We start from the raw sequence: 26,927 nt of genomic DNA, 5'->3' as shown, positions 1-26,927 counted from the left end.
TGGGAGCTGGGTAAGTGGGTGCTAGTTTCTATAATTGTCCTCATTTGACAGACAAGGAAAGTGAGGCACAGAGAGGTTAAGCATCTTGGCTGAGGTTGCACAGCCAAGAAGGGATAGGTCTGGACCCAGGTAGTCTGACTGCAGAGCCTGTGGACTGCTTGTCCTGTTCTGTCTAGTAGATGACTCTCTTCTTGAAGGCGGCTCACATCTTACCCATCACTATTACGCATTACCACTCTGGGCTCACCGGGCTCATGGTAGGGACTTAGGAAACCCACACCATCTCAGAATTACCCTATCTTTGCAGATCAAAGCTACAAGGGGACTTTGGGGTCACCTCATCCAAGAATTTTCCAAACATGCCACGGAGAAATTCTCTGAGGCTACTGCAGTGGCTCCTAAAGCAGTTCAGCTTTTTATCTATTTTACACTTTGGAGCTTCCCTTAAGATTAAAAAAACCCTCCAAAATGTTTGGAATCCACTGTCCATTTTACAGATGGGGAGACTGAGTCCCTCACGGGAGCAGTCTCCTGCCTGTGGGTACTCAGGGCATTCGCGGTTGGCCCAGGGACAGGGTTATAAGCTCTGGTTTGATGCCCCTAAGGGTACTCGGTTTCTAGGGAGCAAGCCCTGGGGTGCCTGGAGGGCCCTGCGGTGTTAGCATTAGGCCCAGGAAGCCCTGCATTTCCCTCTGGGACACTGCAGCACCCCGAGGGCGGTTATCTCCCTGGCACAGATCCAAGAAGTGGACGACTCCCCGGCAGAGGGTTTCAGGTCCAGCAGGACCTATGCGGAGCCCAAGAAGTGGGCACACAAAGCCCCCACACAGCCCCCGGACCCCAGGGCCAAGACTGCGGCCAATGCTCACCTACAGCGGAACGTGATGTCAGCTCCCCCAGTGATGAAACGCCCCAGAGACAGGGAGCCAGAGAGACCGGTGGCCCCGCAGGTAGGAGCGGGAGCCGAACCAGGTGGCTTCGCTGTGTGTGTGTTTTCTTATACGGAGGCACTTTTTCCAGAGCCCCTTTAGGTCCCTCGGCTCCTTCTGAGCACTGCAGCCAGGCAGGCCACCTCCCTGGTTAGGTTCACTTCATCCATCGCCCTCTGCTGCCTCCAGCCTGGGCACGGTCCCTTCCCAGAGCACGGCCAAAACCAGACCCCAGCGTCTACAAGCTTGGGGGCAGGACCTGGAGGGAAGACAATCCAGGGAACCTAGAGTCACAGGCTTGATCCTGGGCTACTTCCTCGGTCCTCCAGCATGTGTGTCCTGCAGAGATGAGCCACTGGGGCCCGCCAGCCTCCCCGCCCAAGCCTCATCTCCCTGGAGACCAAGGTCCAGAGGCCTGAGGCCTCAGCAGAGGCAGACTCAGCAGAGGCAGAGGAGACTGAGCCCTCCTCTCTGCTCCAGGATTCACCCTCCCAGGCCTGACTGATGCTCTCATTTTGGGGGAGTAAGGAGATAGAGCAGGGTGGTTTGGCCTCCAACTCTCAGCGGTGGATACGGTATCTCTCGTGTGGGCCTGGAGTCAGAATACTTCAGCGATTGAAGTCCGATTCCTGTTCCTGGGAACTGAGGCTTGAGAGAGAAGCTCCACCTTCGAGACAGGCTCCATGCGATGCCTGTCCGGCGTAAGCAGTGCAGACCTAGATCCCACGTGGCCCGCTCTGCTGTAAGACGCACACACTGTGCGTTCCTACAGGGACGCTCGGACCACCTCTGGAGTGTCAGGGTTGCGCCGCCGCACGCACACTTTCCAGAACCATGAGTATGCACTCCCCAGTCCTCCTCTTTGGCCAGGGTATCTCTTCCAGGACAAGGAGAGGGTTTCCCCAAGGGCAGACTGAAGTCTCTGCCCCGAGAGAGGAAGCTCCTGGTTACTCAAAATGGAGACTCCCCAGCATGCGCGTGTCTTTATTGCAGGATCCATTAGACACCTGGCTGTCCCTTTCATAGGTCGGTGTGTTTACTGACGGGGGGCTGGGGTGCTTGTTCTTTCAGCACCTGCCTCTGGTCTCCCCCCACCGCCCCCGCCACCCCTGCCGCCCCCATGATGACCTGGGAGGCCCATTTTGCTTTCCAGAAACCTCTCAGTGCTGAAAGCCCTAAGCCGTTTAGAATACCCTATGGCAGAGAGTCAGTTCTCAGAGATGCTCAAAGGAGAGGAGGGGAGTTCCAGAAGAAGGTTCTGCTGCAATCCAATGCATCGGTGGAGAAGGTGGGCCACGCTCAGGCAGGGTCTGGGGTATGAGCTGGGGTTGGGGGGTGGGTGGGTCTGGGATCAATCAGGATGGGCTGGAAGGGGAGGGCCTATGAGCCTAGGGGGCCAACCTGGTTCTCCCTGGGACCTGGAGAGGCATGGTGGAGGTGAAGGTACCACTCAAGACTCTGGCTTGAGTGCCACTGTGTCTGGGGGAGGCTCCTTGAGTGTATGCGTGGAGGAGGGTGCAGGGTCCCCCCCCGCCCCCCCGGTTGGTGGGCTGGCCTGGGATGTAGGAGAAGCAGCATTGCCAGAAGCCACTGTTAAAATGTCCTCCTGTGCTCTGGGAGGGTGTTTCGTACAATATGTGAGTGGGGCTTGGGTCATCTTTGTTCTTCTCCCTTCCTCCTGCACATTTCCCCCTTCTGACCCTGGACGCCCCTCACTGTGCCGTCACCACTAGATGAAGTGACCACTCAGGCCCCTTCTAGCTTTGATGTGCAAACATAAGGTAATTTGGAGGCTCTCCGGATTTCCTAAGACCCTACCAGGGGCCCAGTGGAAACCCAAATCATAGTTGTGTTAAGGTGTGGCAGCACCGTCCCCTTCCCCAGCTCCAGGGCGCCAGGGACTTGGGAATAGGGGGGCAGTGCCGGCAGGGCTGGGTCCTGCGGTGGCGGAGTGGAGAGCTGCGAGCAGCTGGACAGTCTCTCCTCCACGTTGCAAATGTGCTTTCCCCTCTTTTAAAAAAGTGCCTTAGGGACGCCTGGCTGGCTTAGAGCATGCGACTCGTGATCTTGGGGTTGTGAGTTCGAGCCCCACGTTGGGTGTAGAGATTACTTTTCAAAAACCTTTTTTTAAAAAACCTTTTAAAAGTAGCAATCCTAGCTGGTTAAAAAAAAAAAAAAAAAAAAGAGGCAGCAGCCGCACAGTACCCAATAGTAGCAGCCCTAGTCACCGCTCGAATTGGTAGATTGGTTTAGCCTTCCTCTTTTTTTTTTTCTTCTTCTTCAGTGTTAAATTTGTCTACGTGCTCACATCCTTTTTATTTTTAGACCAGTGATGTAAAATTATAGCTATGTCCTGCCATTTGCCTTTTAAAAATTTAACTACATGCCATGGATATGTTTCTGTATCAGTAATTCAGATCCAGCTTATTCTTTTGTTAACTTATCTTTTTTTTTTTTTTTTTTTTGGTAACAGTTGCATAGTGCCCCATAATTTGCATGTATCACAGACTCTTAAGCCAGCCTTCTCTTGATAGACATGTAGGTTGGTTCCAGTTTTTAACTTTGAGCAGCTCTGCACGGAAAATCCTTGGGCAGATGCCCCTATGCGCTTGTGCGAGTGCATTGAAAGGGTGGGTTCCTGGAACCAGGGTTGCTCAAAAGATCCCATCCCTTTCAGCCTCTGAGTCTGACCGAAGTAGATGACTCAAAGCCCAACCTTTGACTGTGACCTGGTCCCATCAGGGCCCAGACGGTTATTCATTGAGTGTTTTCCATGTGCCAGGCCCTGGGCAGGCAGCAGTGAATAACAACAGAAACGAAAACCTGTGCCCTCATGGAACTGACATTGTAGTGGGGTGAGACAGACGATTAACTAGCTAGTAAAATAAATCGTAGGTCACAGGGTGAGCGAGTGCAGCAGAGAACCCAGAAAACCAAGGCGACGGTAGGGGGTGGCATGGGAGGTAGAGAGGGCATAGCTATTTACATAGGGGGATCAGGGAAGGCTTCACAGAGGAGGGGACATTTTCACAGAGCTTGAAGCCTGCTGTCATTTGGAAGGATGGTGACCCTGACAGAGGGAGCAGCAGGCACAAAGGCCCTCACAGAAGAGCTTATTTGGAATGTTCAAGAAAGAGCGCTTCTCTCTCTCTAATTAGGGAGTGGTACATGTCCTTCATTTAAAATGAAAAATTCACACCTTATAGGGGTGTCTAAAGTAAAACAATGACTTACCTTCTTCCTCCGTCTCCAGGGGTAACTAGTGTTAAGGTGTGTTGTAGCCTTGTGGACATTTTTCTGTGCATACGCAAGGATATACATGTACGAATGTGTATATGTACCTCTAAATATTTTTTCACCAAATAGCATCAGATTATACATACACTACTCCGCCATTTGCTCTTTTTCACCCAACACCTCATGGCATCTCTCCCTGCCAGTGGTTGGGAGGCCACGGCCCCTCTCTTAGCAGCCGCGTGGTATTTTGGTGTAGGTGGTACCTATCCAGCCGGCCTGCTCTCGCTGGTAGAAGGTTAGATTGCTAGGTTTTGCCTTTATAGCTCACGTTGCCATGGACATCTTTGTACACGAATTTGTTAGCTCTCTTGTCTATTTCCCAGGATTAGAAATGCACTCTTAGAAAGCTTTTGATGCGTTGTGTTATATTCCACCCTATTAATAATATCAGAGTAGTTAATACTTATTGAGCTCTTAGTATCTGCTAGATGTGAGCTTCAACATTTACATGAATTATTTTTCTCTCTCTCAAACAGCCCGGGTGGGTATGTACTATTATTATTTCCATTTTGTGGATAAAGAGACTGGGGCTCAATGAGGTGAAGTGACCTGCCCAAGATTCTCACTGTCAGAAAACGGCTGAGCCAAGGCCTGATTCCAGATCTATTTGTTTGCAAAGTCTGCATCCTTGACTATTTGTGCTGTTACTGTTGGCAATTCCTTGGCTTTTTGTAATCTGGCCTGGTGATCTGAGTGTAATAGGATTTGTATCATGAATCTTGACAGGATCTTTGGAGATTGTATGCAAAGGACTGAATGTCTATTGGTGAAATTCCAGGTACTATGGCTGGTGTGTGTGTGTGGAGGGGGGGGGGGGTGCTGGCAGTCATGTCTAAGGCTGGCCTGCTTCTTCTTCTTTTTTTAATATAAATTATTGTAAAATTGGCTAATGTACAGAGTGTAAAGTGTGCTCTTGGTTTTTGGGGTAGATTCCCATGGTTTATCACTTACATACAACACCCAGTACTCATCCAACAAGTGCCCTTCTCCTCAATGCCCATCACCCATTTTCCCCTCTCCCCTGACCCCCTTCAACCCTCGGTTTGTTGTCTGTATTTAAGAGTCTCTTATGGTTTGCCTCCCTCCCTCCCTCTCTGTCTGTAACTATTTTTTCCCCTTCCCTTCCCCCATGGTCTTCTGTTAAGTTTCTCAAGATCCACATATGAGTGAAAACATATGATATCTGTCTTTCTCTGACTGACTTACTTCACTTAGCATAATACCTTCCAGTTGCATCCATGTTGCTGCAAATGGCAGGATTTCATTCTTTCTCATTTGTCAAGTAGTGTTCCATTGTACATATAAACCACATCTTCTTTATCCATTCGTCAGTTGATGGACATTTAGGCTCTTTCCATAATTTGGCTATGGTTGAAAGTACTGCTATAAACATTGGGGTACAAGTGTCCTTATGCATCCTGTATCCCTTGGGTAAATTCCTAGTAGTGCTATTCCTGGGTCGTAGGGTAGTTCTATTTTTAAGTTTTTGAGGAATCTCCACGCTGTTTTCCAGAGCGGCTGCACCAGTTTGCATTCTCACCAACAGTGCAAGAGGCTTCCCATTTCTCCACATCCTCGCCAGCATCTATTGTTTCCTGATGCTGACTCTCCTTCCTGGCTTCCAAATACTCTGTCTTCCACCCCCATTGTTTCCTAAGCAGCAAAGTCCTTTCCCTCTGGGTTACTGGGTGGTAGACCGTGGAACTTCTCAGGATGCTGTCCTGGAGAGGGTCCAGAGCTCCTAGGTCACCCTCAGTCCCTCAGTGAGAGAGAGGGTGGACTGGGGCAAGGACTCCTGGGGGAGTCTTACCTGTCAGGTCTCCTTTGCCACTGTTTCTGTCTGGCCATGTCCGAAGACTGCGGGGTATGGCAGATAAGGGCACGTGGAAGGAGACAGGAAATAGATCCAGGCACAGCCGTGTCTCTTACCATCTGTGGATGAACCCCAGTCCTTGGCCCTTTCCTTAGTGGTAAAGGACCAGATAGGTGGGGAGTGGCAAATCCCTCTGAAAGACATGGGTAGCTTCAGCTTCTTCTGAAGGGGTCTCCGGGCAGACCTTTAGTCCCCCTGCACTTGAGTGCTGTCTGAGACCACTGGGTGGAGTGAGACTGGAATGTCCAACCTCAGTCCGGAAGCTCTTTCCAAAGTGGGCAGGAGACTATCTTTGAGGCTTCAGGGGCCAGGTGCAGAGTGCAAAAGGCATAGTGTTGGTCACCTGCCTTCCGACCACACGGATCCCGCTCCATCCTGTCCGGGGTGGGGTATCCTACTGTGCCCCTCTTCACTGTGCCCACTCCTGATCACTGGCCACACAGCCCCGACTGTGTGCTCTGGCAGGCCCACGGCCCTCTCTGAGCCTGCAAAGGTCCCTCCCCATCACGCACCTTCAGCCTGCCCATTCAAGCTGTCCCAGGGCTGGTGCAGAAAGGATTGGGAAGGAAGCTTCAGTTTTCCCCAGTTCAGAAATGGGAGATCTTTGTGGCACATCATTTTGGTGAATCCTGTGTAGCTATGAGGAGTCACATTTTAAGAGAATACTTGATCTAGAGTATGGCAAAATTTACTTTAACAGTGATAATGACAATGATAAAAAAATTAAGTGTGCATCTTTGAGATTGTTAAAAAATGTTTGTTTATTTATTTATTGCATTTATTTATTTATTTATTTATTTATTTATTTATTTTTAAATTTTTTTTTTCAACGTTTATTTATTTTTGGGACAGAGAGAGACAGAGCATGAACGGGGGAGGGGCAGAGAGAGAGGGAGACACAGAATCAGAAACAGGCTCCAGGCTCTGAGCCATCAGCCCAGAGCCTGACGCGGGGCTCGAACTCACGGACCGTGAGATCGTGACCTGGCTGAAGTCGGACGCCCAACAGACTGCGCCACCCAGGCGCCCCTATTGCATTTATTTATTTAGAGAGAGTGTGCACAAGCAGGGAAGGGGCAGAGAGAGAGAGAGGGAAACACAGAATCTGAAATAGGCCCCAGGCTCTGAGCTGTCAGAAGCTGTCAGCAGAGAGCCTGACACAGAGCTCAAACAAACTGTGAGATTGTGACCTGAGCCAAAGTCGGACACTTAACTGAGCCACCCAAGCACTCCAAGATTTATTTTTATATGCCTAAATCTCGATCTATTGATAGATCTATCCTGCTATAGATACACACACACACACACACACACACACACACACACACACACACAGGTATGGTGCAAGCGGGGAATGGGCAGAGAAAGAGGGAAACATAATCCCAAGCAGACTCCACATTGTCAGCATAGAGCCCAATCTGGGGCTCGAACACACAAACCGAGAGATCATGACCTGAGCTGAAATCAAGAGTTGAACGCTTAACCGACTGAGCCAAACAGCGCCCCCTGGTTTTGTTTTTCTTAAACAAGACTGGGAGCATTTGAGACTGTAGTTCAGTTGTTGGATTTTTTTTTTTTTTTTTAATCTAACAATGTAGAGCGGACAACCTTTGCTGTCAATACATATAAATCCATCTACTTCATTCTTGTTAATGGCTTCATAGACAGGGCCAATCTATGCTTTTTTGAGCCTAAAACTTACACAATTTGGTTGGCACATTTATGGAAAATAACACAAAATTATGAATAAAAAATGAGATACAAAAGTGAAAATTTACTTAAAATGAGAAAAGAAATGGCAATTTTTCTTTTTCTTTTTTTCTTTTTTTGAGAGGCCGCACTTTGAATACTTTTTATTTCCTTCTTTACCCTATGTCCTCCCTCCTCCAGTCTGGAAATACAGCAGCAGGGAGCTGTGATAAGATTTTTAAAATTTACTCTCAAGTTCATGAAACTCAGAAATATTTACATCATTTAGTCATTTATAGATTTGTGTATGTAAAGTCTTTCAGAGGAGATACTTTTTTAAAAATTGTTCCTAGAACTATTGTTATTATTATTATTATTATTATTATTATTATTTCTTGATATAGAGATCAATGTGGTTACATTTTATTTAGAAATTTTTCTTTCTTTCTTTGAATCTAAGTTAGTTAAGATATATTATAATAATGATTTCAAGAATAGAATTTAGCAATTCATGGGGCACCTGGGTTGCTCAGTTGATTAAGAGTCCAACTTCGGCTCAGGTCATGATCTCATGGCTTGTGAGTTTGAGCCGCACATGGGGCTCTGTGCTGACAGCTCAGAGCCTGGAGCCTCTTCGGATTCTGTGTCTCCCTCTGTTTCTGCCCCTTCCCCACTCGTGCTCTGTTTCTCTCTCTCTCTCTCAAAAATAAACATTAATAAAAAAACAAATACCTTAAAAAAATTTAGTGATTCGTCAACACCTGTTGTTGCCCGAGTTGTTAATGTTAGCCATTCTGACAGGTGTGAGGTGGTATCTCACTGGTTTTGATTTGTATTTCCCTGATGATGAGTGATGTGGAACATTTTTTTCATGTGTCTGTTAGCCATCTGGATGAGAAAGGACAATAAATTTTAAAACTTACAGCTGACAATTATACGTCTCCACAAGTTGCTAATTCTTCCCAGGACCTTGGAAGGGCCTTGAACTTGACCTTGAACTTTGCCTTAAGCTTTATGAACTTCACTGGTAAATCTGCCCCTGGCTGCGGTATATTTCTTTGGATTCACTATAATTTATTTAATGAATGCCCAGTTGATTAGACATTTAAGTTGTTCTTAGTTTTTTGCCATTATAAACAAAGGTGTGATTGAAATCCTTATAGATTTATCTGTGCAGTTATGCTAGATTTTCCATAAGTATGATTGATGGCTCACCAAGTGAGCACAGTTTACATTTCAATGGACGAAGCCATTTTACTCTCCAAGAAGACTTCCCTCCAACAGTGTGTGAGTCTGCCTTTGTTCTTACACTAAGCCAGGAATGGATATTAGCCTTTTCTTAATTCCTGCCAGTCTGGCGGGTGGAAATTAAAAAAAAAAAGTTCTTTTGATTATTCGTAATATTGAGCTTTCTATATGTTTGTTAGACATTTGTATTTCTTCCATGAATTAAACATCCACTTATATCCCTTGTCTATTCTTTTTTGCATTAATTTTTTAGAGCTCCTTAGATGTGCTTTGGAAAGTGAATCCTTTGCTGTTGTGTACTGCAGATATTTTCACCTCATCTGTCTTTGTGATATCACACTGAGGTTTTAGTCTTTATCTAGCCATCTTTGTTATTTTCCTTTGTGACAAGAGAGAAAGGCATTGTTTATCCCAAGATCACAGAAAAATTTGTTATGTTTTCTTCTAGACATTTATAATTATATATTTATTTAGTCATCTTCTTGTCCCATCTAAGTAGTTTTGTGTATGGTGTGATATATGAATCTAAAACTGTTTTTCTAAATTGATAGCCAGTTGTTCAAATGCCATTTATTGCATAGTTTATCTTTTCTCCACTGGCTTGAAATTCTATCATTCTTATATAATATTAGAGTCTTCTATAGTCTATTTCTGGGATCTCTCTTCTTCCATTGGTATTTTCGTCTATTCTTGCATGTATATTTAATAATTAAAAAATATAATGAAAGTCTTTACAGACGATGCATTAGGGGCGCCTGGGTGGCTCAGTCAGTTAAGGGTCCAACTTAGGCTCAGGTCATGATCGCACCGTCCGTGAGTTCAAGCCCCACGTCGGGCTCTGTGCTGACAGCTCAGAGGCTGGAGCCTGCTTCGGATTCTGTGTTTCCCTCTCTCTCTCTGCCTCTTCCCCACTCATGCTCTCTCTCTCTCTCTCAAAAAAAAATCAAATAAAAACATTAAAAAAAGAGACATTGCATTAAAATCTTCATGGTGATTATTTCTGGATATTGGCATTTTGTGAGTGATTTAAGTTTCTTCTCATTTGTGCCGTCCACGTTTTGTACTGTGTGCAAGTATACTCGCATAAAATGGGGGAAATGCTTGTCCTTTGTCTTTGGTTTAGGGACTCCTGGTTCTGTGACCCTGGCATTTGGGCCAACAGGAAGTAGGTTAAGCATTTTGTTTTGGACATGTGTGACAATCAGGATATTTCAGAATTTTTGCTGTAGGTGACATGTTTTGGGGACACATAAGCCACCACACTGTAATTTCTGATATAGCAGGGATGGATATTCCTGATATAGCAGGAATTCTGATATAGCCTCCAATGTCCCCGTCTGGTCTGATTCACTCTACCACCTGTGCTCTCTGCCTCACGTAGGATGGGGGCCAGGAGAGCAGCTCTCTTCTCATGCCAGCCATGCATGATAGCTGTCCGCCCCCATCACCCCTGCCTGGGCCACAGAGCGACATGTAAGGTGAAAGTGAGCAGAGGGGGGGATTAACAAAAGGCATGATCACAACAAGACTTGAGCAAGAATTTGGTTAAGATGCTTTCTTGGCAGTTGGCTGGAAAATATGGCATCTTACCATAGACGTATATGAAGGAGAACGAGTGTGTTCTTCAAATCGCTTTGAGTGGAGTTACAGGTCTTAGAAACTCTTCTTTGAGTCTTGGGGTGCATCAGATTTGTATGTCTTTATTCAACAAATCTTCACTGATCATGTAGCATGTGTCAGACCCGACTGTAGTTGCTAAAGATAAAAGAATGAACAAAAAAGACACCAATTCCTCCCCTCAAGGAGCTCATAGTGCAGCCAATATTCGTTACCAGCTACGTAGGAAGAGTGGTGGATCATCACCATCCTCACTGGGCATCTAGGAAATTGGGGGAGCAGGGGCGGGGTGACTTGCCTGAGCCCCTCAGCACCGTGTAACAGTGGCCAGGGTGAGTCCCGGCTCACAGCACTGCTGAGCTGGCCCACCTCTCTCGCACAGATCATCTTCCTGCAGACCAGGCCTCGCCTGCCACACATAGCCACCCTGCTGAGCAGCTGCGTGGATGGCCACATCTATGCCTGGTCCATCCATGAAGGCGGAGGTCTGCTCGGGAAGTTCCCTGTGGACTTCGAAGACAAGGGGGATGTGGTTGTGGGCGCCATGGCCACTGATGAAAAAGACTTGATCCTCGTCACAGGGGATTGTAAAGGATACATCAAGGTGAGGAGGAACTGTCTTGAGATTGAGGGGGCGGCGTCAGCCAAGCTCTGGCCACCTCTTCGCTAAATGTGGTGCTAGCCTAGTTTCTGCTCCCTCTGGGTACTGGTTTCATTTGTAAAACAGTGGGCAGTAAAAGTCCTCTTCTGCTCTGGTGTGCCCAGGAAATGAGTGAGGATGTGGTTCCAAAAGGCCCTCCAAGAAGCCTCTCCCGGTGGGTCCCCCATTCCATCGTTCTCTTCCTACAACTCCCTCACCCCCCAGCTATGCATCTCTCTATGAACAGGGGTCTCAGCAGCCAACTTCATAATTTATGGTGAGTCATGGGGCAAGAATGTCTTGTCCTTGGGCCAGTCACACCCTCTCTGCCTGCTGGCTAATAGGTCTGGCCTACAAGTTCCCTTGGACCCCTTCTGACCTGAGTGTCTGGGTATCTCAGAGGTGTGAGTGAGAACTGCTCCACTCACACCTCAGAGTGAAGACAAGTAGTTTGGGAGGGGCCCACAGCGTGAGTTGGTGTTGGTGTCAAGGGATGCTGGGCCACTAACCCACATTTTGTGCCTAGATCTGGGACATCAAAGATTATTGCACATTCAGTGACAAGTGTCGACTTCAACCCAATGGAACAAGCAAGTTCCAGTTCTTAATTCCTGAACGGGTCCAGATCAACCTTCCACACTACATCCCCTTGAAGGAGAAGGAGGTAGGAAGACTCTGGGGGACTCTGAACCCCACTAATGATCTGGGGCCATGGCTCTCTTCCTGACATTCTGAGTCTTTCGTGTTTCTTGTTCAATGTTGTCTGGTTGATGTGGAGACATTTTTGTTAGCCAGAAGTCACCATTAACCAGTCAAACACAAGTATACACACCTGCATACACATGTACACACACACACACACACACACACACACACACACACACACACCACTTCTATGGGCTTTAATCTTTGCAATGAAGGCCCTGGACTCATGAATTCGTTTTAAGATGATGAAAATGTTTATGTATTTTCTTGAGTAGGTAATATATTTACATAGTCAAAAATCACTTGATATTTCCCTAATGACTAATGAAGCTGAGAACCTTTTCCTTAGTTATCAAGAAAATGCAAATTAAAACCACAATGTGATACCACGACATACCTACCAGGATGACTGAAACTAAAAAGACAGGCAATACCAAATGTCGGCAAGGATGTAGATCAACTGGAATTTCCATTGCTGGCAGGAATGTAGATTGGTGTAATCACTTTGGGGAACTGTTTGGTAGTTCCCACTAGAACTGAATATGTGTCTACACTATGATCCAGCAATTCCACTGCTAGGTTTAGAGCCAAGAGAAGCCTGTGCTCTAAAAGATAATGAATAAGAACATTGATATAATTACCATTTGCAATAACTCCGCATTTGAAACAACCCAAATGTCCATCAGGGTAGACTGAAATATAAATTGTGCTATACACACCATATAGAAAAATACCCAGCATTAGAAATGAATGGTTTGCAACTATTCATTACAAAATGGGTAACTATTTGAACACAGTAGGTTAAAGAAGTCAGACATGAAGAGTATATATTGTAAGTTTCATAGTTCTATCTATATAAAGTACGAAAACAGACAAAACAAACATACCCTATTAGAAGTGATTGTCTTTGTGCGGGCATGGATTGGTCAGAAGGAGCCATGAGGGGGACTTCTGGTGGATGGACAATGTTCTGTTTCATAATCTGGGTCTGGTCATACAGCTGTGTTCAGTTTGTGAAAGTTTATTTGTTACATTTATGATATGTACACTTTTCTATATGTATGTTATACACTAGCGAAGATTTTAAAAACTCAGGGTGGCAAAAGGCCTGTAGTAAGGACTCTTAGTCCTACACCTATTCCCCGCTGCCCAAAACCAAGAAAAACTTCTTGTTCCACTTCTGCTGATTTTTGGTTATTCTTCCAGTGTTTATTTATGCAAACAGAAATGTGTAAAGTTCTCTCCTTGTTTTTACATGAAGGTAGCATGTCATACACACTGGTGCCCACCTTGTTTTTCTTATTCCATAATATATCTTCGAGATCTTTGCATATGAGTACATTATTCTTTCTAGCTGTGTAGTAAACCATAGAACATGTTATTGATATAATTCCCTTTGAAGGGAAATTGAGGTTGTTTTCAATCTTTTGTTCTTAACAAAAGTGAAGAGTGAATGTTGTTTCATATGTGTGAAAAATATGCCTGAAGGATAAATTCCTGGAAGTGGGATTTCTAGATTAAAGAGTTGTATGCATTTGCAGTTCTGATAGCCATCTTGCAGTCTTAGGTGCTTTTTGAATCTCTGCACAAAGATATTATGTCTAGTCTGGTTTTAGTAAGAAGAAAATGTCACTGCATTCAAATCTGTTGGGAGTAAGTCACCCATGGGTTCACTATATGAGGAATCTGTAATGTTAATATAATCGTTATATTAACAACAATGCGTGTCATTTATTTACTGCTTAATGTGTTTCAAGAATTGTGATAAGTGCTTTTATGTGTTCTCTCACTGATTCTCCATAATTGCTCTGGGAGAGAGATGTTACTTTTCAGATGAGGAAGATAAAACTGAAGAGCTGGAGGGAGCTAAGTTCACACAACTGCCAGTGTTGGACCTGGGCGTAAACTCAAGTCTGACTCCAGAATCTGTGCTCCCGACCATCTGCACTTAGTGTTATAATGATATATTTTAAACAAATTGGGATTATACTGTATGTAACTAGAATTTTCTGTATTATCAAACATTCTTGAAAATCAGACTTTCTAATGATGAAGTAATATTTCACTGTATAGAGGTACAATCATTTATTTAACTTATTGTCAGACATTAGAACAGTTTTTAATTTTTCATTATCAAAAAAATGATAGAAAATGGATAAATTCTTAGATATGAACTACCAGAATGGGCTCAAAATGAAATAGAAAATTTAAAGAAATAGAAAACTTGAATATCACAAGAGATCAAACTAGTAATAAAACTTCCCACAAAGAAAAGCCCAGGTACAGATGACTTTACTGGTGAACTCTACCAAATAATTAAAGAAGAATTAATGTCAATTCTTCAGAATTCTTGCCAAAGAGTTTTCTATGAGGCCACTGTTACCTTGATAACCTAACCAGACAAGGACATCACAAGAAAATAAAACTATAGGCCAATATCTCTTATGAATACAGATGCAAATGCCATCAATAAAACACTAGCAAATTGAATCCAGCAACATATGAAAAGGATTACACATCATGACCAAGTGAGGCTTATCCCAGGAATGCAAGGTTGGTTTAATATCCAAAATCAATTAATGTAATACACCATATTAAGTGAATAAAGAACAAAAGACACATAATCATCTCAATAAATACAGAAACAGCATTTGACAAAATCCAACACCCTTTCCTGATAAAAGCGCTCAATTAACAAGGAGTAGAAGGGAACTTCCTCAACTACTAATGTTTTACTGGAAGGGCAAGTAGGCAAGAAAATGAAATAAAAGGCACCCAGCTTATAATAGCATCAAAAAGAATAAAATATTTAGGAATGAATTTACAAAAGTAGTACAAAACTTGTACTATTAAAACTACAAAACACTGTTGAAAGAAATCGAAGACAACCTAAATAAATGGAAAGATATCCCATGTTCATGGATTGGAAGATTTAATCTTGTTAATATAACAATGTTTTCCAAATTAATTCAGTGTAATCTATCAATCCCCACTCCTTATTTTGCAGAAATTGACAAGCTGATCCTAAAATTCATACGGAAATGCAAATGTCCTAGAAAAGTCCAAAAATCTTGAAAAAAGACAGAGTTGGAAAACTCACATTTCCCAATTTCAAAACTTACTGCAAAGCTACAGTGAAAATAGTGTGGTGCTAGCATTAGCATAGACATATAGGTCAATAAAATAGAATTAAGAGTGGAAAAATAAACTGTCAAATTTCTGATCAATTTATTTTTGACAGAGGTACCAAAACAATCAAATGGAGGACAGAATAATTGTTTAAATGTTTTTAAATCTATTTTTGAGAGAGAGAGAGAGAGAGAGAGAGAGAGAGAGAGAGAGAAAGCAGGGGAGGAGCAAAGAGAGAGGGAGACAGGAGACAAAATCACAGACAGGCTCCATGCTGTCAGTGCAGGGCCTGATGTGGGGCTCAAATTCACGAACAGTGAGATCATGACCTGAGCTACAATCAAGAGTTGGATGCTTAACCGACTGAGCCACCCAGGGGCCCCAGAAAGAATAATCTTTTTAAACAAATGGTGCTGGGAAAACCGGATATCCACAGCAAAGAATGAACACACAACATAAAGGAAAACATACTTTACTTCATAAATTAACTTTCAGTGGTCATGGACCTAGATGGAAGAGTTAAAATTATAAGACTCTTAGAAGAAAGCATAGGGAGATATCTGCATGACTTTGGGTTAGGCAATATATTTTTTAATTTTTTTAATGTTTATTTGAGAGAGAGAGGGAGAGAGAGAGAGCAGAGGACAAGCAGAGAGAGAAGGAGACACAGAATTCGAAGTGGGCTGCAGCTTCTGAGCTGTCAGCACAGAGCCCAATGTGGGGCTGGGAGAGCCATGAGATCATGACCTGAGGCTAAGTCAGAGGCTTAACTGACTGAGCCACCCAGGCGCAAGGATTAGGCAATATTTCTTTTTTTTAAATTTTTTTTTTAACTTTTATTTTATTTTTGAGACAGAGAGAGACAGCATGAACGGGGGAGGACCAGAGAGAGAGGGAGACACAGAATCTGAAACAGGCTCCAGGCTCTGAGCTGTCAGCACAGAGCCCGACGCGGGGCTCGAACTCACGGACCGCGAGATCATGACCTGAGCCGAAGTCGGACGCTTAACCGACTGAGCCACCCAGGCGCCCCAATATTTCTTAAATATGACATCAAAAACACAAACAACAAAACAAACAAATAAATTGAATTTTGTCAAATTTAAAAACTTTTGGCCTACAAAAGGCACCATATAAGAAAGTGAAAAGATGACATATAGAATGGGAGAAAATATTTGCAAATAATGTACATGATAAGAGACTAGTATCCAGAATATTCAAAGAAATCTTACACATCAAAAATAAAAAGACAAATTACCCAGTTAAAAATGGGCAAAGAATCTAAATAGTCATTTCTTCAAGAAGATACACAAATCACCAATAAGTATATGAAAAGATGCCAAACATCATTAGCCATTAGGGGAATGTATATCAAAACCATAATGAGATCCCTGTTCACACTCAGGATAGCTGTAGATAATAAATGTTGGCTAAGTTGTGGGCAAATTGAAACTCTCATACATTGCTGGTAAGAACGTAAGGTGGTACAGCCACTTTGGAAAACGATTTAAGTTTCTCAGAAAGTTCAACATAGGGTTACCATATGACCCAAGAATTCCACCTCTAAATATACACCCAAGGGAAATGAAGAGGTGTCCACACAGAACCTTATATACGAGTGTTTATAGCAACATTATTTACAATAGCCTAGAAGTGAAAACAACCCAAATGTCCACAACTGTTGAACAGATACATAAAGGAATGATGTGCTGATCCACGCTACAACATGATGTATCTTGAAAACATTATGCTAAGTGAAAGAAGCCAGTCATAAAAGACCACATATTGCATGATTCCATTTATACCAACTGTGCAGTGATGGAATGGTCTAAAATTGAACGTGATGGTGGTTGCAAACTCTGTGAATATACTAAAAATGACTGAAGCGAGCACTTCAAATGGGTGAATTGTGAATTATATCTCAATAAAACTGTGTTTAAAAGGTAGAAAAATGGTAGAACAATTTTTCCTTTTCACAAATCTTTTTTTGTTTATTTGTAGTTGTTCGTGCATCTGGTAATTTATCTCATGGAAATAATATGGGGAGAAAGCATAAATCTTTCCAAGGCTTTTAATGTGTACCACCAAACTACACTCCAGAAAGTTTATAGAGTTTTGCACATTATTAGCCTATTCTGCTTTATCCTTGCCAACATAAAGTATTTATTATTAGCGGTATTCATCCGAGTGAGCGTTCCCTGGGTCTATCAGAGTGCCTCGCTTAGAGAAGGCATTCAATAAATAAATGTTCGAAGTGAAACAAACCTTTGGCTGATTTTTAGATACAAATGGTTTCCTTTGATTTTAATGAAGCTATCTTTGCTTATTAGTGATGTTGACATCTTTCCTTATTTTATTGGCCATGTATAGTTTTGGGAATTGTCTGTTCACATCCTTTGTCCGTTTTTCTTGTCCTAGCCTCACCACTATGTGGCTCTGGGCTCAGTTCTCTCCTCTACGAAATGGTGAGACTCATACACATCCTGTAAGGTTGTTATGACATTCAAATGGAATAATCTGTATAGACACATCTGGTAAACAATATAGCAATATGCGAATGCTTTTTTATGATCGTACCAAAGGGATCAGTGAGGGCCAGAGAAGTACCAGGATTTACCTGAAGTCACCAGAAAGCTAATGTGGGAACATGTCTAGAACTAGGACCCTGGGACGTGGGCCATGGGACTGTGTCCCAGGATCCTTCCAGAGGGCTCTGCTGCCTCCAGTGTCATGTGCCCTCTGGTGAACCTGTGTCTTGGGATAAGTAGTTCTCCTGTGTTGTCCCCTGTAGGTTGTGGCTGGCCAGACCATTTCCTTGGTTCCTCCCAAGCTTCTGAATACCTGGAAGGACCATTTGGACAGTGTGGCAGACATCCTGTATGTAGATACCTTCCAGCTGGTTATCAGTGCTGGCCAGGACTGTAATGTGAAGGCTCGGAAACTCTCCGGTGACACCGTTGGTATGGGTCCTACTGAAGCTCAGCCGTGCCACATGGCCCATTGTGGTCCTGTCCCTGTTAGAGCATAAACTGGCATAAACCTTATATCCTATGGGGTGGAGTTTCAAGCCATAGCAGCTGCCTTTGCTCAAATAGTATCACAGGATATGTGCCTTTCCAATTGTCCTTTCAGCAGTGTGTCCATTCATCCATCAGCTGTCCATCTAACCCCCCACCCATCCACCCAACATTATTTGCCTGTGTATATTTTTGCAAATCATGTATCTGAGAAGGCACATTCCTTTCTCTTTTTAAAAATAAACTTGGGGTGCCTGGGTGGCTCAGTTGGTTAAGTGTCTGGCTCTTGATTTTGGCTCAGGTCCTGATCTCACACTTTGTGAGTTTGAGCCCATGTTGGGCTCTGTGCTGACAGCAGAGTCTGCTTGAGGTTCTCTCTCTCTACCTCTCCTGCACACTCATGTGCACTCTCTCCCTCTCTCTCAAATAATAAAAAAATCAACTTAATTGTTGAGTTATAACCTATATGAGGTAAAGCACACAGACCAAAAGGGTTCAGCTTGATGAATTTTCAGAAAGTATACATATATCCTTATAGCCATCACAGAAAGAGCACCGTATGCTTTCTTACACTTGATACTTGCATGGTCTATGTCTCAGCTCTTCTGCCCTGCCCCCAGCCTTCACTGGACTGCCACTATATACCCTGTGAAGGCCTGAGGGAAAGAGTTGGTGGGTAGCTACAGACTTGCCCTGTGGCTTGAACATCCTGGATTATAGTATGTCATGCCATGTGAGGCTGTTCAAAGTTCACTAAGCACTCATCTGGGCTTATCCTCCTCTCATTACTCTGTCAGGGCTGAAAGCAGCCTTGGTCTCTTGCCTCTTATCAAAGGTTTATTCCTTTCCTCACATTTTCAGCTCTTATATGGGTAAAAAACTCTTTGATTATTTTTATTTTATTCCTGTCCTTGGGTGGAATTCCTCATTTTATAGTTTATATCCTTGAACATATTGCCAATGCTATTTTAAAGTCTTTGATAACTCTAATATCTGGTTCACTTCTGGGTCTGTTTCTATTGCCTATTGTTTCTGTTGGTTCCAGACATGATAGACTAACAAGGACTGGATTTACATTCTCGCTTTAAACAACTAAAAACATGAACAAAATATATGTGACAGTTTCCAGACATTAGACAGCAGGCAGCAAAGAATAGTAATCCCTGAGGTATTATAATTTATACATAATATACATAATATACTAGTATGTATTGTATATATTTGTAATATTATAAATTACATCTGTATTATATGAAATATAGATATAATATTATAATATATAATATAAGTAAATCTATAATATTTTGAATATACTTCATGTGTTACAAAAGGTAGAAGAAAACATCAAAATGTTAAGGAGAGAACTCGAATATATATATATATATATAAAAAGACCCAAATTGAAATTAGAAATTAAAAATAACAGTGTCTGAGATAACAATACACTGGATGGGATTAATAGCAAATTAGACACTACAGAAGAAGGGATTAGTCACTATGAAGACATAGTAATAGAAATATAGAAAAAAAAGACTGAGTAAGCTGGTGTTTTATATGTATAACATGATGATTTGGTATATGCATACACTGTGAAATAATCACCACAATCAGGATAATTAATACATCTATCACCTCACATAGTATTTGTGCAAGGTAAGAATTCTTAATATCTACTCTCTTAGCAAATTTAAAGTATACAATATAGTATTGTTAACTATAGTTGCCATGTTATACATTAGATCCCCAGAATTTATTCATCTGACCACTGGAAGTTCATTACATTTGCCAACATGACTTTTCAACCTATCTCTGTCCTTATATTTATATGTGCCTCTTTTAAACAGCATTGTATTTAGTTTTATTTTTTCATCCTGACAATATTTGCCTTCTAATTGTATATTTAGTCCATTCAAATATTAATGGAATTACTTATATGGTTTCAGTCTATCATCTTGATACTGTTTTTCTATTCTTTGTTCCTTTATTCTTCCTTTTCTTTCTTCTTTTGCATTAATCAAGTATTTAAAAACAATTATCGGGGCACCTGAGTGGCTCAGTCGGTTGAGCAGACTTCAGCTCAGGTCATAATCTTGTGGGTCATGAGTTTGAGCCCTGTGTTGGGCTCTGTGCTGACAGCTCAGAGCCTGGAGCCTGCTTGGGACTCCATGTGTATCTCTCTCTTTCCCTCCCCTGCTTGTGCTTTCCTCTCTCAAAGATAAATAAATAAGCTTAAAAAATCAATTATCTTGTTTTATTCCTTTATTAACTTTTTAGTTGTATCTTTTTATATTATTCTTCAGTGTTCTTTAGAGATTCTTTAGAGGTTATAATATACACTCTTGACCTGATACCACTTCTTGTGCAAGAATCTTACTTTCTTCTCCCCACTGTTTATGCTATCTCTAGCATATATTTTATCTCAAATATGTTATGTCTTCCCACAAGGCACTGTTATTAATGTTACTGTAAGCAGCCTATTTCTTTTTATATTTACCCATATTTACCATTTCTGATGCTCTTTATTCCTTCTTGAAATACTGGGGTTCTGTCTGCTATCATTTTCCTTAAGTCTGAAGAAGTTCCTTTATTATTTCTTATAGAGTCCATCTGTACTGATCCTTAAGCTTTCTGTATCTGAAAACATATTTATTTTGTCTTAAAATGTTAAGACTCTTTTACTGGGCATAGAAATCTCAGCTGGAAGTTAATTTTCTTTCAATATTGAAAAAGAGACTTTTCTATCGTCTTTGGCTTCCATATTTTCTCTCAAAAAGTCAACTGTAGGGGTGCCTGGGTGGCTCAGTCGGTTAAGTGTTCGACTTTGGCTCAGGTCATGATCTTGCAGTCCATGGGTTCAAGCCCTGCGCCGGGCTCTGTGCTGAACTCTTGCTCAGAGCCTGGAGTCTGCTTCAGATTCTGTGTCTCCTTCTCTCTCTGCCCCTCCTCCGCTTGTGCTCTGTCTCACCCTGTCTCTCAAAAATAAATAAATGTAAAAAAAATTTTTTTTAAGTCAACTGTAAGTTACTTTGAAAGTAATTTTTCTTTTCTCTCTGACTGCTTTTGGTTTTCAACAGTTTGACTATGATGTTCCTAGTGTGCTTTTATTTGTATTCATCCCACTTGGAGTTCACTGATCTTTTTAAATCTGGGGGTTGGTATTTTTCACCAGTTTTGAAAAGTTGTCAAATATTATCTCTTCAATACTGCTTTTGACCATTCTCTCTCTCCTCCCATTATGGAGTTCCAATTTACATGTATGTTAGAACATTTGACTCTGTCCCATATGGCTCTTTTGCTCTGTTCTGTTCTTTCTGTTTTTTTGTTTGTTTCTTTTTTGTTTTTGTTTGTTTTTTATCTCTGCCTTCTAGTTTGGATATTTTCTGATGACCTGCCTTCCAATTCGTTAGTCCTGTCTCCTTCTGTATGCAGCCTGGTATTAAATCCATTCAGTTAATTCTTAATTTCATATTTTTTTTAGTTCTCGAATACCGATTTGGTTCTTTCCTGTAGAATAGAATTCATTGTTGAAATTCTCCTTCTTTCCCTTCATTTTGTTCATATTTTCCTTCATTTTATATAACTATTTGCAATAAAGTTTTATCTGCTAACTCCTGTGTCAGAATTATCTGTGGGTCTATTTCTAATGCCTATTTCTTCTCTTTATTATTGGTTATACTTTTCTGTCTTTTTATATGTTAAATGCATAAAAAACCTACCTCTCCAAAACCCTCCAAAATGAAACAACCCCTCCTCAAACCAAAGCCAAGACTTTTCTAGACTTTGTATAAAAGAACCACAGAGATGGAAGTTGATGGATTTTCCTCCAGCACATGTGCTCGTTGCTCTTTACAAGGCTGCTCATCTCATTGCTGTCAGGAACTGAGCTGGATTGGGTCTGGGTTGCAGCTTTAGGAAGACTTGGTTTTCTTCCATCTTCCATTGTGAAATTGTCTCAAGGGTGAAGTCTGTTGTGTTTGTCAAAGGTTTTTTCCTCCAGTGGGACTTTGTCTCCCAACAACCTCATTCTATCTGTCTAACCCAAATTCCAGGTCCTCAGCTCCCCTAGTGCTCAGCAAATGTCCTATGGAAAACACGTCTATGCATGTGGGACTTCACTAGACTTGATCCCATCCTGCCAGCCAGAATGGCTGGCAGAAGCTCCGATGGTTTCTTTTGCTTCCAGGAGCTTCCTTCTGCCTAAGCAGAGCCTGATTCTCACTCAGCCTGTGCCCAGACTCCCAGAGAAGGAATCAGATCTCAATTTCAGTTCTTCTTGGAAGGACTCTTCCCTTTCTATAATTTTATTTTTTTATTTCTTATTAAAAATTTTTAAATGTTTATTTATTTTGAGAGAGAGCAAGCAGGGAAGGGGCAGAGAGAGAGGGGGGACAGAGGATCTGAAGTGGATTCTGTGCTGACATCAGAGAGCCCAATGCAGGGCTTGAACTCATGAAATGTGAGATCATGACCAGAGCTGAAGTCAAACCCTTAACCAACTGAGCCACTCAGGCACCATCCCCCTTTCTGTAATTTTAGTTAATCTATTTTTTTTTGAGAGAGAGAGTGAGAGAGAGAGAGAATGTGCACGAGTGGGGGAGGAGCAGAGGAAGAGGGAGAGATGGGATCCCAAGAAGGCTCTGCACCCAGTGCAGAGCCTGACATGGGGCTCAATCTCAAGATTGTGAGATCATGACCTGAGTTGAAATCAAGGTCAGATGTTCATCTGACTGAGCCACCCTGGCACCCCTAGTTCATCTACTCTTTTTTTGCTTCTACAGCTCCCCAAGAGTTTTTAAAATATGACTTTTTAACTATATTTTTTAATTTTTAGAAATTCTGCAGCAGGACAATGGCCTACTACTCACCACACCCTGCCCCAAAGCAGGACTCATGTTTCTCTGTTCTTACTACCTGCTTTCTCCTCCAGCCTTTCTCCTCTCTAGTGCCACCCCAATCTCATATCTGGTGGGTGCCTGATCACTTTATGTCATTGCTACTTTACACATGAGCTGCTTAAGCCCAACTGAAGATCACTCAGTCATTGCCATAGAGGTCTTTCCACCTCAGCCTACATCTGGGGCAGGATGCTTTGGCCTGAGCTCCAAGTGTATTGTAGGAGTAAGACTAGTTCCTTCAGGTATTTGTTAAGTAGCCGGCATAATGCCTGGCATGTGGTAAGCATCATGAAGTGTGGGCCAAGGGTAAGGGGTTGCTAGCTGAGTCTTGAGGGTGGAGGGTGAGGGGTAGCAGGTTCAGAGAAAGGGAGGTAGGCCACTTCTTGTGACTGAGTTGGTTCTGGTTAAATCACAGGGACGTTCGGCCTGAGTGTCTGGAAAAGGCTGCGGGATATTCAGATGGTTGGTGATCCTGAACTGAGAAGAAACTCAAAGGAGGAGGATGACACTGTAGTTGCTGCCCAGAAGGCCTTCCATTCAGAGCTGCAGTGAGTTATCACAGCCCAGCTGGTATTTGCTGGCCCAAGGAAGGGGAGGCTGGGAGCCTCCCCAGGTCCCAGGCAGCCTCATCTGGGTTGGGTAGCACTGGGCATATTTGGTGAAGGCCAAAGGTTTGGGACTTGCAGGCAACTTGACTCTACAGGTGGCAGCTATGGCCTAAGAGCCCAGGTCCACTGAAAGTTTGAGTGGGACAAATCAGCAGAAAGTATAGAAATGCAAGCCCTTAGATGGGCCTCTGCCCCAGAGCCCGGTTCAGATTTACCAGGTCTGGCTTCCCTGCTGGGGCCATTTCTATGTGGCTAGAGGTCCCTGGTAGGACAGTGCCCAGGGCTGTGGTCCTGGACACACACTTGTGTTATTTCTCTGATCCACAGGAAAGTCAGGCTGCTTGCTGCTTCTTTCCTCTACAGGTTCCTCCTCCACCCATGTTCCACTCTTATTCCTGACCAAGTCTCAGATAATTTGGGGTCATCCCCAAAAAATATTTATCAAGGTCCTGCTGACTTCCAGACTCTGTGCTAGGTTCTAGAGGTCCAGATACAAGTCCTGCCTCAGAGAACTCAGAGTCCACTTGGGGAGATTGGCACGCAAACTCATGGTTGTTGTTTTATCTGATAAGTGATGAGACTATTAAGAATAGGAATGGCTCAGAGGACAATCGCCTCATTGGGTGGATCAAGTAAAAGAGAAGCTTCATAAGAGAAGAGATTCTGGAATTGGGTTTTGATATGTCAGTAGGAGTTTTCCAGGCACCCGTACAGTCCTTGTGGCTCCTAGTCTCTTGTCAAGGCATACCTCTTTAGGGTCCTATGTGGGGTTACCAAACAAGGTAGAGGTAGGGTTTCCCTGGAAGGGAGAGGATGTTTAAATATTCCACATTTGGGGGGACGAGGTAAGATCAAGATGGGGTATTAGATCTCCATGGGAAGAGCTCAGGGTGCTAGGAAAGGTCTCAGGACTTGTTGGGGGTCCGTTTAATCTAGTCTTTGCTGATGTTAATTGGACACCTGTTTAGTGTTGGTCCTGGGCAGTATGACCTCAAGAGAGGGATAAGAAGGTAGAAGAGGATCGGGCCCAGGCAGGAGAACCCGTTGTGCTCCCCGGGAAGGCTGCTTGTGGTGTGAGGGCATCTTATGAAGGAAAGCGCCTTCCATCAGGGAGGAGCGGGCTCTGGCTGAGGCCCTGGTGTACCAGCGGCAGGAGGAGGCGGCACTCGTGGCTCTCCTGAATGGGAAGCCAGACACGGAGGCTGAAGCTTGGGCCAACCTGCAGAAGATAACCCAGACGTCCCCGTGGGCTGGAGAGCGCTCCCAGGAAGACGTTGAGAGCAGCTGGTCCAAGTGGGAGTCCAAGGGCAAGCAGGTGAGGCTGGGTGGGGGACCCGGGGGCATAGAGGGGCCCTCAGCCGTCAGGCCTGAGGCCTCACTCTTGCCCGTGACTCCTGCAGGAGAGCAAAGTTGTGGGAGCCGCGTACAAGCCTAAGGACCGGTCACGGAGTCCTGGACTCCGGTCCACCAACGTGCAGTATGGCTGGATGAAGTACCAGGTGAGGCAGGGTGGGGCTCACTCCCTGAGATGCTGGAGGCTGGGGATCCCAGCTCCATTAGCAGCCTCCCGTGAGCCCACAGGGCCCTCTCGTGGGGGCGAGGGAAGCACCAGCCCTTTAACAGAATTCTGGGATGAAGCTGGTTGGGTTGATTTGTTTGCCAAGGCCCTGGCCAAGGCCATGGACACAGGTTTTGTCTTTGAGGACACACCTCATCGGGCCCATGGGAGGAGGTTCTCTGTGGACCTGGGACTTTGATAGCCTTCAAAGAGTTTCCCAAAGTCTGTGGCTGTGAGTTTGGTTGGTTGTTAGTCTCCGTACTGTGGGCTACTCTAGAGCACACACAGGGTCTCCCGGTGCCATGTGAGAGACACAGGGAACGGAAGGGGGGGCTCTGCTTGGGGAAAGAAAGAGCCGGGGACTTTGCAAGACAGCTTTGAGCCCCATCTAAGCAAGCCTCTTGCTTGGGCAGACTCCAGCCTCTTTCAGAGGCATCTGCCATAGGGGCATTTATGAGAACTTCCTCCCTCTGTGATGGGCACCGAGTGAAGTGAGAGAACCCCTCTGTCCCGGGCTGGGAGAGGTCAGTGCAAAGGGAGGCCACATCCCTGCCTTCTGGAGATGGGCCTCAAAGCGCAGCTTGGTGAGTGCTGACAGGAGAGGTGGGAGCTTGTCTTGGGGGGCTCCTCCCACCTGAGCCTCAATCAGGCCCAGCTTGAGGCCTCATTCTAAGATGGGGACGGTCCAGTGCTGACCTCAAAGCGTTGTTGCCAACCCCAGGAGAAGGGCTGGCTGCCGGGCCTGGAGCACAGTGGGCTTGCAGTTCCGGAAGGCTGTGGACATCAGTGACAGCCACGGTACTCTGGAGACTTGGCCCATCCTCCCCGTGAGCCTGCTCTTGGTCCTGGGTGAACCCCTCAAACTGCCCTGCTCTGTTCCCCACAGATTTCACCTCAGATCTACCAAAGCCTGCACTTCAACAACCTGTCGCCCACCCACACGTCTGACCTCGTGTTGCACAACGTCCTGGGGCAGCAGGGCCAGCGCACCCACCCGGTGACCCACAACCGCCAGAAGGACCCGGATGCTGACAGGGAGACCGTGCCCAACACCACGACCAGCTCGCCCACTGCCTCCCTCTCTCCCAGTGACTCCCTCTCCTGGACAGCCTCAGGCTCCAGGTTCCTGGAGTCTGGCCTGTCCACCTCCCCGTACCTCCAGTCCTCCCCCTCGGTCTTGTCCCAGGCATCCAGGTACATCGTGCAGAGGTCGGCCACCCCCATGCCTGTTGCCTCGTCCGTCAAGCAGCTCTCAAGACCCCCGAATACCACCCTTCTGTCCTCCATGAAAAGTTCCCGCATCGGGTTCTGAGGTGGCCCCCCGTGTCTCCAGTCGTCCAGCACAGTGACCAGGCCCATGGGGGTCCTGTCTGTCCCTGGCTCACCCCTGCCAGACCCAGAGGATAGAGACCTCCTTCTATTGACCTCCTTCTTCACTAGAGTCCTGGAGAAGAAAATAAATATTTACAGATATCAGAGGCCTCCAGGCCGGGAGGTCAGGCTGTGTGTCCCTTTACCCCCTTAAGCGCCAGGCTGTCTTGGAGATTGGCCGCGTTCCCCTGATGAGGCCCTGGCTGGATGCAGGGAGAATCCCCTCCCCCGAGACACCTGGTCCAGCTGTCCAGCAGGTGAAGCATAGGGACAGGGCCTCGGAGGCTCCTTGGTGTTGTGGTCAGTGGGTCATGCCACTAGGGTGAGCGGTTTGCATCTGAGAGTTGGTTC

General features: G+C 44.5%; 1 protein-coding gene across 3 annotated transcripts in view; it reads left to right on the top strand.

Moving 5' to 3' along the window:
- The window catches only part of EFCAB8 (EF-hand calcium binding domain 8), a 74,076-nt gene extending 47,398 nt beyond the window's left edge, over positions 1-26,678 (top strand). For 2 of the 3 annotated variants that reach the window (XM_045444887.1, XM_045444890.1), the window contains 9 exons: positions 738-950; positions 2,083-2,217; positions 11,036-11,257; positions 11,820-11,957; positions 17,919-18,087; positions 23,455-23,587; positions 24,758-24,962; positions 25,048-25,146; positions 26,092-26,678. In XM_045444887.1, the coding sequence (XP_045300843.1) occupies positions 738-950; positions 2,083-2,217; positions 11,036-11,257; positions 11,820-11,957; positions 17,919-18,087; positions 23,455-23,587; positions 24,758-24,962; positions 25,048-25,146; positions 26,092-26,517 (1,740 nt within the window). In that variant the 3' untranslated portion in view covers positions 26,518-26,678. The remainder of the gene's footprint in view (positions 1-737; positions 951-2,082; positions 2,218-11,035; positions 11,258-11,819; positions 11,958-17,918; positions 18,088-23,454; positions 23,588-24,757; positions 24,963-25,047; positions 25,147-26,091) is intronic. The other variant, XM_045444889.1, reaches the window with a different exon arrangement.
- The last annotated feature ends 249 nt before the right edge of the window (positions 26,679-26,927 follow it).

Source organism: Leopardus geoffroyi, chromosome A3 (assembly GCF_018350155.1).
Source record: "Leopardus geoffroyi isolate Oge1 chromosome A3, O.geoffroyi_Oge1_pat1.0, whole genome shotgun sequence".
Classification (NCBI taxonomy): Eukaryota; Metazoa; Chordata; class Mammalia; order Carnivora; family Felidae; genus Leopardus; species Leopardus geoffroyi.
The sequence above is the reverse complement of the archived record's forward strand: the minus strand, read 5'-3'. Positions and strand labels throughout refer to the sequence as shown.